Raw genomic sequence first — 14,551 nt, 5'->3', positions numbered from 1 at the left:
AATAAATATTATAATGCAAATTTGCAAGACAACAGCATATGCATCAAAATAAACTATTTCCAGCAGTGCAATATGAGTCCTAAGCATCTCAGAAACGACACAGAAAGTCATAAAGTCAAACATAACTTTTAAAAACACCAGTATGGGCTCATAAGGCCTTGATGTTAAAAAAAAAAACTACATTTCCGCAAAATGACGTCACTTTCGGTTTCGGGCAGGACATGGCGGACATGCGATAGTTCACGCTGGTGGACGTAGGAAGTGTTACAAACAGCTGATCGGATCGGCAAAGCGTATTTCTGGAATATTGTGTTTTTGTTGCTGCAAGTGCTTTTTATCCAGTTTTTGCAAAGCTATATGTGGAAGGAAACTGTGACCGAGGACAAGCTGATGGCATAAGATGTAAGTACAACTCCTCCTTTCATATGCAAAAAAAACTAGTGCGATAGCTTACGTGGTTGCAGAGCTACCGGGATTTAAAAATAGTTACGCAAAACGGAGCATGTCCGATCCGACCGGCTTTAAAGGGTTAAAAACATGAGAGGAGAAAGACAGAAAAACTGCTAATATGACAGAGCAACGGTAAGACTGTTTAAATCTAAAGAAATACTAACAGCTCACCTCTCTGCAGCCGACAGTGGCTGGGCTTTAAAACCAATGGGCTGACCTTTAAATTTGAATTTGAATTTGAATTTGATTTAGACCTGGGTGGAGGTGCAGGTTGGTCCCTGTGAATAATGATGGAGCAGTGATGTGAGTGCTGAGCTGTGACATGGAGAAGAGTCATGGACAGTTAGAGATGGTCATCTCACCTCTGAGCTTTGGTCTGGCTCTCATGTTCCCCACACAGAGTGCTTTTAGAGGGAGGGACTCCCTCCTCTCTGTCCTCACACTGATCCATGCTGCTCAATTCACATCAGCTCACACACACTTTCTACCTTCACCTGCAGAGGAAACACAAATCATTCATGTGCACATCAACTGAAATCCTCCTTTCCATCATGTGTGCTGTCCAAATATCAGCTGCTTCTTTCCTGCTTCATCTCAGTGTCAGCTGGATGCAGTCAGACAGCAGTGTGAGGCAGAGGAAGCTGCCATCAGCTGCTCTACTTCTACTATGAGTCCACTAGATGGAGGTATGAAGTACACACGATGCATTCACTGACACACACTGATTCACTGTGACTGGAAGCTTCAGTCAATTCAACACGTGTGAACAACATTTTCAAACATTTCAGCTGATCAATGTTTCAAAGAGGATCAGCAGAGTTAAAAACTTCACGTTTATTATTCCTGCTGAGTTTGCAGAGAACTGCACACACACTGATTTACTGTTTTGGAAACTAGAGACACGTTTTTAAGTAAAGGTTTAACTACAGCTAGCTTGAAGGGCTGTGGTACATAGCCAATTATTAGAGATAATTGATAATATTTAAGATTGAAGCATTAATTAATGCCAGGACTTCTTTGAGCAGTCTTGTAGGAAGACTGCTTCATCATTACTCATTAAAGATCAAAGACACATTGATGGTTTGGAGGAAGCAATTATTGAAGTTAACTCAGAAAGATCCATCAGACAGAGTCTAAACAATTATCTAAACTGTCTGTCGGCTTTAAAGATGGCGCGGCCACATCCAGACACCTTCCTGACTGCTCCGCTCAGACTATGCACCTTTTTAGGTGTTTACTTATTTTTTGCTCTGGTTTACATCCCAAAATCCTCTAGTTTTATAGTCTACGACAGCAGATCACTTATAAACATCGGTGACAAGGTTGCACATTTAATCTTGGACACGCTGGCCAACGTACAATCGCTGGAGAACAAGCTCAATGACCTAAGAGATGTAGACTGGGACATGTTCAGAGCATGCACAGTTGACAGCAACGAGTTTATGGAAGAAGCAGTATGCTTCGTCAACATGATAGCGGAGGAGATTATCCCCACTGCGAGAGTCACCCCATTCCCGAACCAGAAACCGTGGGTGGACAGATCGATCCGCGCTGCAGTGAACACCAGGACCGCCACCTACAATGCCTACAGAGCGCTCAAAAGATCTACCATCATCCCTGTGCCCAAGAACAGCAAACCCTCATCCCTGAACGATTACCAGCCAGTTTCACTGACCTCGGTAGTAATGAACGTGTTTGAGAGGCTGCTGAAGAGCATCGTCTCCTCTTCCATCCCAGACACCACAGATCCACTCCAGTTTGCCTACCGACCCAACAGATCCACAGAGGACACCGTCGCCCATGTCACACCCTTGTCAATGTGTTTCTTGCCACATGGACAAGAAACAGGGTAACTATGTGAGAATGCTATTTGTTAATTACAGTTCAGCGTTTAACACAATAGTGCCCAGCAGACTGTTCACAAAGCTCAGGGATCTAGGACTCAACAGCTGTCTGTGTGCATGGATGTTGGACTTCTTCACTGGCAGAACACAGGAGCACCACAGGGATGTGTCCTCTCACCACTGCTCTACTCCCTCTACACTTCAGACTGTGTGGCCACCCATGGCTCCAACACCATTGTGAAGTTTGCTGACGACACAGTGGTGTTGGGTGCCATCTCCAACAACAATGAGGGAGCCTACATGGATGAAGTAAAGGATGTGGCATCATGGTGCCAGGATAACCATCTCCAGCTGAACGTTGGCAAGACCAAGGAGCTGGTGGTTCAGAAGGAGTTGGTGGTGGACTTCAGAAGGGGTCAGCACAGAGACTACAAGCCCATTATCATCAATGGAGCTCCAGTGGAGAGGGTGCAGTCCTTCAAGTATTTTGGTGTCCACATCTCCTCAGACCTGGCATGATCTTCCCACATTCAGGTGAAGAGCCAAAAAGGCTAGGCAGCGCCTGTATCACCTACGACAACTGAGGAAGTTCAGGGTCTCTCTTGTGATCCTCAGGATTTTCTATACAGGCGCTGTGGAGAGCATCCTCACACAGAACATGACATCGTGGTTCGGGAACAGCTGTGTGAAGGACCAAAAAGCTCTCCAGAGAGTGATCCGTACAGCAGAACGCTGCTGCAGGATTGCTCTCCCCCCGCTTCAGGACACCTACACCAGGAGATGCCGGACTAGAGCAGCGCAGATACTGAAGGACCCGTCCCGTCCTGGCAACAAACTGTTCCAACTTCTGCAATCTGGTAGAAGGTTCCGCATCATCCGGGCAAGGACAGAGAGACTCAAGAGGAGCTTCTATCCCCAAGCCATCCGTGCCCTAAACACACACACTCGCCCTCTCACATCATCTATAACTGACTGAGACAGGACTCTCTTCCAGACACTAAACCAAGGCACAATGTACATTCCAAATTCCTTTAATTTTAAATATGTTTATATGGTAGAAGACAAACACACACACACATACACACTCACTCACACACACACACACTCACTCACACACACGCACACACACTCACTCACACACACACACACACACACCCACCCTCTCACAGCATACATAAGTGACTGAGATGGGACTCTCTTCTAAACACTCTAAACCCACTGGCACAATGTACATTTCAAATTTTTTCTTAATTTTAAATATGTTCATATTGTTTTTTCTTATTTAATTCACTTAATGTACAGAATTCACCTGCTTGCTGCATACAATGCACATTTACCTAATGTACAGTATATAATATATAATGTTCTTCTTCTCTCCCCCCTTTTGCACAAGTCAAGGAGCGTGTCAGCTTACATTTCACTGCGTGTTATACTTGTATAACTATGCATGTGACGAATCTTGAATCTACAGTATTCAAAGTAGTTATAAATAATTTTTTCTCTAATGGTTAACATTTAATTGTGAACAAATTCATGCATTCATTACGGGTAAATGTTAAAGGAATGATTGCTCAACAGAGCTCTGGCTCTGTCAGCATGGCTAAAGCATTAAAAAGGGTCTAGCTTTACAGATGTGTTTTATAATAAGGGAAACGATGTCAGGGCCTGGGTCTGTGACCCAACGTTTTGAGTTTATTTTGTATTTTTGATTGTCTTATGTTAAGTTTGTGATAAGTTTTTTTTTGTCATTATTTACTTAGTGTCTAGTTGAGTTTTAGTTTAGCAAAAATTATCATCCATGTCCCCTGGTTTATGTGTCATGTTTCTGGTCCAGTCTGTCATGTTTTCATGTCTGTGTCCATGTTGTCAAGGTTGTGTGTCATATCTATGTCTCTCCATGTTTCTGGTTTATTTTGAAGAGTCTATTGTTTCCATGTTCAACATGTTTTGTTTTCCTTCATCCTGTGGCGTAATGTTTATTTGTGTCAGTGGTGTCTCCCCAGGTGTTTCCACTTCCCTCATTACCCTTCTGTGCATTTAAGTCCTCGTGTCTCCTTCTGTTCTTTGTCAGGTCGTTTGTTTATGTCATGTCAAGTCAGGGCCCTGTTTCAGGAAGCCGGTTTAGTGGAAAAACTGAGTAAGTATACCCTGAGTTAACGAAAACTCTGGGTTTTCGGTTTCACAAAGCGAGTTCAGATGAAGCCTCAGTGAGTCACTATGACGACACACTCCGTGAAGCTAACCTGCCCCCTAGCAGGTTTACTACAACTAACCCTGACTGTCTCCGCCCCTTTGTCGGAAACCTGACAGTAGGAAGTGTCAGACATGGCGTGCACCTTCCTTGAAGAGCCAGTAGATCGTGAAGCCCAAATTCTCCGCAGAGCTCTCCGCCGGGAGAGAGTGATCAGAGCGCGTTTGGACATTTTATCATTTCCTGATGATTTTCTGTGCGAACGTTACCGTTTCTCAGCACAATCTATAAGTTATTTGGATAACATCCTCAGGCCATATATTACGCATGTGACACATTGCGGACATGTTCTCAGTTCTGTACATATTATTTGTATTGCACTTCGGTTTTTTGCAAACGGGAGCTTTCTGTATAATATTGGTGACGCTGAGCACGTTTCCAAGGCTACCGTCTGTCGGGCAGTCAGGAATGTTACAGTTGCACTGAAACGTCTCCTGTACTCGTTTGTGGTGTTCCCCGGTCACAGACCCACAAGATTTATCAAAGAGGGATGCCACAAAATTGCAGGTATCAGGATGAACAAAACTTAATTTATGATGTGGTGATACTTGGACTACTACTTAAATTTCACATTTATTTTCAGGGTTCCCAGGCGTGATTGGCTGTACAGATGACACTCACATTCCAATCATTGCTCCTTCAGTAAATGAAGGAGACTATGTGAACAGGAAGTCTTTCCACAGCATTAATGTACAGGTACATAGTTCCCTGTAGCATTTCAAACTAACAAATTATTTCATTATAGTAATGGATGCTAATTTGTGTTCTCTGCACTGTGAAGATCATATGTGATGCTGCCAACATTATCACAAATGTGGAAGCCAAGTGGCCAGGCTCTGTCCATGACTCACAAATATTCCGTGAATGTACACTGAGCACAAAATTTGGACATGGTGAGTTGAAAATACTTTAAAATATATAAAGACCAATTGCTTCAGGGACATTTGAACTGAAGTGTATCCTTCTGTCTTAGGAGAGTTCACTGGCTACTTGCTTGGTGATAGGGGGTATCCATGTTTACCCTATTTGCTTACCCCTTACCCTGACCCTGAACCGGGCCCACAGCAGCGATATAATCTGGCTGATTGCAGGACAAGAGCCAGAATTGAAATGACTATCGGAATGCTTAAGGCCCGGTTCCAGTGCCTGCAAAGACTCAGGGTCACCCCAGAAAGGGCATGTGACATTATTGTGGCATGTGTGATTCTTCACAACATTGCCACAATTAGAGGAGAACACTGTCCTTCTGAACCAAACATCAGCAGTGATCCAAACCATGAACATCCTGACCCTCCCACGGACATACAAGATGGAAGCGCAGTCAGAGACACCATATGTCACAATTTCTTTTGACCCATCACCTCAACATGTTGAAAGAAGAATAAACTGATTTTTTGTTCAACTGGCTTTATTGGTCGCCTGTATTTCCTGTACACAAAGTATTAAAAGATGTAAACCTCATAAAGTGTCTCTGTTGCTTCCTCCTCTGTAACAGCTGTCAATGTTTCTTCATTATTTTCCTGTAGTAAAGAAATAAACAACATTGCTGTTCTACTGTAAACTCATATAATCTGTGGAGTATTACTCACAACTGCATGTTGGTCTGGCTCAACAGGAGGCTGCACCAGATGCAGTACACCACCACCATCAACTGATAGAATATGAGGTTTATACAGGTCACTTATAACTTACAAGGGACCAAATGGCAATTAACAAACATACCAATCACCTTACACTTCATTGTCATTATGCTCTCAAAGACAACCAAGACTGAGGGAAGGCAAAATCAGTAGGAAAATAACTTCACTACAAAATAATCCATTATGGTAAAGAGTTTATCAAATGAATGAGTAGCACTGCGAAGGTGACTGTGAAGAAAGGATGTATGCACATCATGTATTATTTTGAATTTACCCCCTATGTAGGCACTTGTGTCTTGCGGGGTTATTGACTCACAGGATGTCCCCGCAGAGATGCCTTCGGCCACAGGGCGCCCACTGTTTTGGCTGAGGGCCAACTGCTCAGCCTCTGTGAGTGGTGGTGGTGGAGGACCCCCACCTGTTTTTCGGGCCTCCACTTTTTTTCTGTTGGCTATAACGGGTCACATTTGAGCACACAGAGTACGCAAATATGTACTTGTAATGTGCTCAGATAATTTCAATAAGTGCTTACAGAAAGAAAATTAATGTAGCCTCTAACTGCAATTGATTTACATGGGACAAACAGACCAAGCACCATGGCTCATAATACAATTACACCTTACCTGTTTGGACTATATTTTTATATTTCATTTTTACTTGCTGCCAGGAACGTTTGGGGCCTGTTGGGTTGCACCTGCGCTCACATCACATCACAAAATAAAATGTATAAAATAACAAATAAAATAACATATAATAAATATCGTGTTAAATGGGTGGAAATCCCTAGATCAATGTTTATATTAACACTCACGCATTGACTCTGTCGGCTTTGTTTTGCCATGCATGCTCCCTTTCTTTCGCAGCTGTGGCTGTGTTACTTTTTTCCGCGGAATTTGCGTGTTATCGGCATATGCTGCCATCAGAATTTCGGCCTCAAGCGCTGTGAAATACATTGACCGCGCCTTCTTTCCCTCCGTCTCCATGGTGACTCGCTTAATCTGTGCTCCACTAATCAGGGCTTTATGTATCCTCGTGCGCGTGCTTAACTTGGGGTTAAAGCAAGTCCGCGTTGATTGAACTACTTGTTATCAGCCTTTCTGAAACCGAATATTCCGAGTTGGACAGTTCGGGGTTACTCAACCCTGAGTATCGTTTTTCACTCTGAGTTTTCTAAACCGGCTTCCTGAAACAGGGCCCTGGTCACAGGGTCTTATTTTTTCTGTTGTTCAGGTTCATGTTCGTGTCAGGTTTAGTTTTCTTCACGTTCATATTTCACATATTCCTGATCAGTTTCATTTTGTCATTTCATGTTCTGATTGTCATAGTTGTTTAGCTGCTCCCAGTATAGGTCTAGTTTAGTTTTTCCCTCATTTTGTCGCCTTTTCTGTGTTTACTATCAGCCACAACAAAGGTTCGCTTTTTGTTATACTTTGTTTTTCTCCTGTGTCTGCATATTGGGTCTGCTTCATAAACACACCAGCGTGTCCTGCTGTGACGAACAAATTATTTTTCCAGGCTTAGATGATCTTACAATTACTGAGAAGCATTGTCCTCTCCAAATTACGCGTTATTTGCTTTAAGGTGTGTGTTTGACAATTATACCACGGAGCAAAATACTTCTCATTTTAGGCTTTCTTTTTCACTAACAAGATAATTGACTGCTGTGGGAGCAACGTTTAGGTAGCCACTGCACTGTGTTGGCATATGGCATTGAAGATAACAGTGGAGGAATTATATTCTTAATCTAGTTATTAGTTTTACTTACAGCACTTTCAAGAAGACATCTACTCTGATGAAGTGTATATAAGTGTATTGCCCAAACAATTTTTCTATAGTTTTTCTATATCTTGCTGTACTTTTATTTTTCATTGTCTGCTTGTTTCCTTTTATTTATTATTTTCCAGATCACTTGCTTTATTTTATCCCTTATTTATTTATCAAATAAATGTTGATTTGGTTCTGAGCAGAGTTCATTTGCTTGAATTTGAAGTTTTAAAATTCAATTCAAATTTAAATTGTATTCGTCATACAATCATACGCAGTACATCGTGTAGTGAATAGTGAATATTTACAGTTAGAAACAGTTACAGAGAAAGAGGTAATAGGAGTTGCATAATAGATAAAATAAAACGTCTAAGAGATGTAAAGAATAAATTAAGGATTTAACCTAAGAAGTAAAGACTAAAGCAAGAATTAAAGATAAATTAAAGAATTAATAAACAAAGTACAATGTAAATGACCATTTTTCAAAAGCCGCCAACTGTCTGCCATCTATACTCCAGTTTTGAGATCCCTTCCCAGACGCCTTAATGCCCACTCACACCCTGGGCCACCTCAGGAAATCACATGATAGGGTGGGGCTTGGTTTTACAATTATGAGCTCATCTGAAACCTTGGCTGATTGTGACCTACACCCTTTTTCACACCTTGGCTCGTGTGAATTGCTAGAGGATCAATAGGGGGTCCATGTCCCATTTTGGGGACACTCCCATAGGGCTTACATCTGGGACTCTCAACCATTTGACCCTAGAACTGAAGAAGCTTCTTGGAAGAGAAGTGAAACATCTTCAAGAAACTTAAAGAAGTCCAGATGCTTTTTTCCCCAAGCTTCTTAAACTCGTTGAGCTGCTTTTCAGCAGCTCTGCTGTCACTTTGTGTTCAAACTGAAACAATGAAACAAATTTCCTGTGTGTCCTCATTACGCTAGGATTTAGTGTCAGTGTGTGTGACTGCAGCCTGAGCCTTACATTTCTATACTTTTCTATATTCTACATACTTGTAATAAGTTGACAAAACATCTCAGGTCATCTTGTATATTAACAAAAAAAATGATGCAGTGATAAGTGGAACAAAATTCTTTCTTTCAGATTCAAATGATTCATGTTATGCAACAAATAATGTTTAACACATTAATTTTGAGGAAGCATTTTCACTATCACTCGCAGCTCAATTCACTTTGATTTCCTTTTGTTTCCAGATTCAGATCAATCATGGGAGTGGCTCTTCAGTTTGGTTTCTGTAGCTAACTGACCTGTTCAAATGTGTTAAGGCTTAATAAAGCCAAAGTTCTTACAGGCTACCAGCCAGTGGCAGTCAATAGTAACATTTTATCAGACCCAAAAGTGCAACAAGTAATGTTGTAAAAAAAAAATTAGTAACTTTTAAACTTTTCGTTGCTTCTCACTCAAAAATAAAGACCTGCCTTATTACAAACAAAAGCTTGTCAGTCCAACAAACCCCACCCTGTAGTTGCTGTGATGCGTGTTTTCAAGCTATATAACACAGACTATTTGTTTTTCCCTGAGTAAACCAGCAGATGATAGTAATGTGCACGTGAGCCTGGTTGTGAGTGTTGTACTTGTCTGAGCAACGCCCAGTAGAAACTGACTGTTAGTCAAACCTGGGTAATTATACAAGTTTGAACTGGTCTAGTTCACTGTGGTTATTTTCCGTGTGAAACTCAAGTGTATTGATTCACTTCCACACACACTTTAATTTGTAGTTCAAATGCATTCTTTGCCTTTGAACATTAAATCTGTTGCAATAATTTGTACAGAGCTGCATGAGATATCAAGACTGTAACAGTTCTCCAAAACCACATTCAAGTTAACGCCTCCATTATTGGGCCACAGTTTGTGTTGATACCTGAATTTTTATTTAGAGAGAAAAAAAAAAAAAAACAACAACTTTTTACCTCAGGCCTGATCAGCTGATTATGACTACATAATGAACAAAACTCAAATCCATTATTGTAAAATGTTTCCAGTTTACTCTTCATGTGAACAACCTGCAAAGATCACAGCTTTCATTAGACCAACATGCCTCCGTGACTCATTAACAGCTTATACTATCACAATACAAGAAGATGGAACCATGACATGATACTGGAAATGTTTCCGTTTCAGAGTAATTGAAAACCAAGACCATGTGCACCCCATGTGAACTGTTGTATTCAAGGATTCATTCAATAATATATTTACTCAACCAAAATTTCTGTTTGTTGAAATTGGCAATAAATGCCATTGAAGCTGGATGTTATAGTTGTTCTCTTGTGTGTTTTCCTGAAATTTGGATTTTGGCTTTTGACTTCTCTGGATTTTTGGGTTAGTTTTTTAATCCTTTCTGCCTGTGAGTTCACATTTTGGTTCTCATATACCCACAGCTACGAGGAGTAAAAACTTTAGGACTCTAGTGGAACATTCTAAAGTGCAGATTTAAGAGTGGATATTTTTTTTACAGGTTTTATTGATTATTTGTAAAAAAAAAAAAAAAAAAAGACTAAAGTAAAAAAAAAAGAGTTGTCTTTAATAAGTCCCTTAAACCTTTAATGGCGTTAGATTGGTTTTAGGGATTTTTTTTATCTTTTTTTTTTTTTTAATTAACCACACTAAGAAGTGTGGAAATGATTTAAATGTGTCGTTGTGCAGTTAAAGCTGTTTATGTGACACCCTGACCTCCTGTGGAGCAGCTCTGAAAGAAATAGTCAATCGGCAGAGGACACATCGACAGTTTAGTCCATTCACAGAAGAAAAGACCAGAGAAAGGCCTGGACGTCCACAGAAGACACGTGTGGATGATCCAGATCCTATCACGGTAAAGAAAAAAAGCCTTCATCACAACATCAGCTCTCAAGGAGGGAGACCATCATTACCCAAGTCTTCCATTAAGAGAGTTCATTGTAAATCCAGTGTTTGTAACTGTCTCTAAAACCAAACACCAAAACAGACCACATAAAAGTAAAAATTAATACAAGCTCAATTTATCTATTCTGTTGGTTATGATTATCAGAGCAAACAGTGGATCATGACAGATACATTTTTCTGTTTCAGTAATTCTTGTTTACCTGCTGTTGTCATACACTTTCTTATGAAAAAGAGTCAATATACTTTGTTTTTTTAAAACTAAGAAAAAAGGGGGTTGTGTTTGTACAATATCTAAATGTACGTGTTTTTTCTAAATTGTGCTAAATTTGCCCATTTTGTACTGAAATCCAGCGACTGAATACCTTCTGTAACATCTCCACTTTGAATAAAATTATGATTGTTTTTAGGCAGCAGTTCATTTTTTGGTAATTCATAAATGTGTGTAAATATGATGTTAAGACGACTGTGTATTTATCTTTCAATTTTCTGAGTGATTGACAGACTGATTTATGATATGTTAACATGATAAATTTTGTCAATCTAATCCCATCAGGATAACAAATATTTACTTCCTGTTGTAGAAAATCCATTAGTTTCTGAAGCAGTGTTTTGAATCAGATACTTACATATTTAATATTTATCTGAACTCCAGATATCAAATGTCATCTGTTCATCAAACTATTTGATTCCAGCCACACTAGAATTTCACATGTCAAATCACAAAAAAGTGATCTATAATATAATAAATATATAAGTTTATGGTAAAAAGAAGAGAGACTTACAGGTTGTTCAAACAGAGCAGAAGCTGAAGAATCTCTACTATACACCCAAGGTTTGTCACTGTGTTCTTGTCTCAACTCGTGTTGTCTGGCTCCAAATGTTCATCAGCTTTGCCTGTTTTTCTTGTTTGTATTTTTTTCTCCACCCATTTGATTAAGGGTGCATTGGGAATATAAAATACCATAAAGGCACAAATAAGTCACATAAAAAACAAACAAACAAACAAACAAAAAACAGCACAGAGTGAGAAAAAAGTTTACATTTATTTTTTATATCTCTTTGAATGTGTTGGTGTGAGATTCTATCCTGAAAGAAGAAAACAGGAAACTGAGAATAATACACAAATTATTTCATTTAAAAATAGTTTTAAATATTCTTGTTACTGCAGTCAGTAGGTTTTAATTTGTTTAGAATAAATTCATAATTATTCTATAGATGTCACATTGACTCCAGAAAAAAATAATAAATAAATGCTTCAAAGTGTTAAAAGGGCACGAAAGAGAGCATGTGAGCACAAAGGCATGACCATGGCAGTCAAGAAAAAAAAGGTTAACCGCTGTATTTCAAACCAACCCATTCTTTCTACATCTCAACCCCATTAAATGATCTGGCTGTTTGCTCTCATTTACATGCCGTCTCAGGCCTAAATGTTTGCTTATTCCAGTATCATTCCATAGATGTTTTCTAATCTAATCGAGCATGTATTCCCTGCTGGTAAAATTAATAATGTAGTTAACAAGTAGAAAAACAAAATATGTGAGTGCCCTGTGTGAGAAAACAATTTGGTTTATTCTGCTGATACCCCTCCATTATCCAAGTGTGTGCTTTTTTAATGACTTAAAAGTGTAAAACCTCAATTTCAATTCCATGAATACAAACTTTGTGTCGTGGATTATGAATCTATAGATTAAAGGTCATGATTACTTCACAGCCTGGCTTGAGACAGAGTTGTGAGACTGTCAGTCTACATTGTCTCTGCAGAAAATGAACCTATGAAACAAACTACAGCTGATTATTTTACACACACCAGACTGGATTTATTTAACCTCCCAGCTTCAGGACACATTTGATCATTTTAAACCAAAATATCAATCATCATATGTTAAAAATGGCATTAAAATCAGCTGACTACACTTCCTGCAGGTGAAGAAATAAAGTAGAATTTTATTACAGCTATAAATTTTGTGAACAGCAATGTTAACATTACTTTTATTTTTGTTACACAGAACTATAAAAACAAGAACTTGTGAGCTGCAGCCACATAAGTCTAATTTCCCCCTGTGGAAACCTGCAGATAATGTGCACTCCATGTCAGTGTTTTTTATCATGGTTTGCAATCCATACCGGGTGCTCTGCCATGGTGATGTGTCCTCATGTTCCACACACACTTTAGTATGCAGTGTGTGTTTCCACTTTGCCTTTGAACATTAATATATTATTAAAGAATATTTCTTTAGTGGGAAGAAGGAACAAAAGACAGGGAAACAGTGCAGCTGCTCAACATCTGGAAGCCCCCCCTACACAACCAGAACTTTGTTTTTGTTGTTTGTGCAACAAGGATAGAGGAGGATTAGATCTGCCTAATTTTCACCAATACTTCTTAGCCAACAGGCTTCAGTTCATCTCAGAATGGTTAAAACATACCTTCTTAGTTGAGCCCTGGCTAGATGTTGAACAGGCACTATGCAAGGATCTAGAGATTTCAGACCTACCATTTATTAGCTCAAACATCAAAAGACATGAATGCTTTAAAAGTATCAACATCAGCTTTTCTCTAACAGCATGGTGGGAGTTTCTAAAAATAACGGAGTCTTCATTAATCCCATGCAAACGTACACCTATCTGGAATAACCCTGACATATTACAAAACAATAATATGATTAATTTCCCAGAATGGAGTTGTAAAGGAATTAAATACTTAGAACATATATTAGAGGGAACAGAATTTATTCCATTTGACAGACTAGTTGAACAATATGGGATCAACAAGACAAGGTTTTTAGAATATCAACAAATTAAATCCATAGTAAAAAAGAAATTTAACCTCAGTCAAGTTGAATTACAAACACCACTAAGTGCGGCACATTTTCTTACTCTTAAATCCCCCAAATTATTATCTAAAATATACAGAACACTTTCTAAATTAGATGAATCAATATCCCTTCCTACTGCAAAGTGGGAAGCAGATTTATCAGTCAACCTAGACCAAAACTTCTGGTCTCAGATTTGCTTAAAAACTTTTAAATTAATTAAAAATCCCAGTCTGCAATTAATACAATACAAAATACTTCATAGAGTGCACTATACAGGTCATCGGATGTTTAAGATGGGCTTTACATCTTCCAACAACTGCTCACACTGTCAAGGCAATACACCAGACAATTACATCCACGCTCTTTGGTTCTGTCCACCAGTGCAAAAGTTTTGGCGCGAGATATGTGAAGACTTATCAAAATGTCTGAAATGTAACATTCCAACTTCCCCCTTAGTGTGTTTGTTGGGCAGCTTAGATAATGTCACTTCAGAAAAGAATATAGCCCATATGATCTTCACTGCCCTATGCATAGCCAAGAAAACAGTCCTCATGAACTGGAAAAATAAAAATAATCTTAATTCTAACCAATATAGAAATTATCTATTAGATTACATTAGTCTTGACACAGCCTCTGCCACCACATCAGATCAATTGCTCTGGGCCCCTTTTATCAGCTCCATCACCTAGTGGGGGTGGGGGGTCATAGTTTGGTCCCGCCTTCACTGTTGTGATTGGTGAGGGGGTAGGGACAGGCTTAGGGCGTCGGGGGGTTCCCCGGAGGCATCTTCCTTGGGGGGCTCAACCCGGGGTAGCGGTCACGTCCGGTTGAGGGCTCTGTTGGCTCTCAGGTGACTGTTTCCTCGCGGCTGCGTGCAGCGGGGCTAGGGGAGGGTCTGTGCTGACGGACG

At 39.7% G+C, this 14,551-nt stretch overlaps 1 protein-coding gene across 5 annotated transcripts in view; it reads right to left on the bottom strand.

Annotated features, from left to right (window-relative positions):
* Window positions 1-11,694, bottom strand: part of LOC309702574 (protein NLRC3-like) — a 45,409-nt gene extending 33,715 nt beyond the window's left edge. For 4 of the 5 annotated variants that reach the window (XM_082527177.1, XM_082527178.1, XM_082527181.1 and 1 more), the window contains exon 1: window positions 622-666. Coding sequence is in view for 1 of the 5 variants with exons in the window: in XM_082527176.1 (XP_082383302.1) it covers window positions 813-901 (89 nt within the window). In the remaining 4 variants the exon portion in view is untranslated. Of the gene's footprint in view, window positions 1-621; window positions 667-812; window positions 945-11,610 lie in introns of those variants that run through there. The other variant, XM_082527176.1, reaches the window with a different exon arrangement.
* Between the last annotated feature and the right edge of the window lie 2,857 nt (window positions 11,695-14,551).

The sequence above is a fragment of the Aulonocara stuartgranti genome (assembly GCF_965226115.1).
Source record: "Aulonocara stuartgranti genome assembly, chromosome: 3".
Lineage (NCBI taxonomy): Eukaryota > Metazoa > Chordata > Actinopteri > Cichliformes > Cichlidae > Aulonocara > Aulonocara stuartgranti.
Note: the sequence above shows the minus strand (reverse complement) of the source record. Positions and strands in the feature narration are given on the sequence as shown.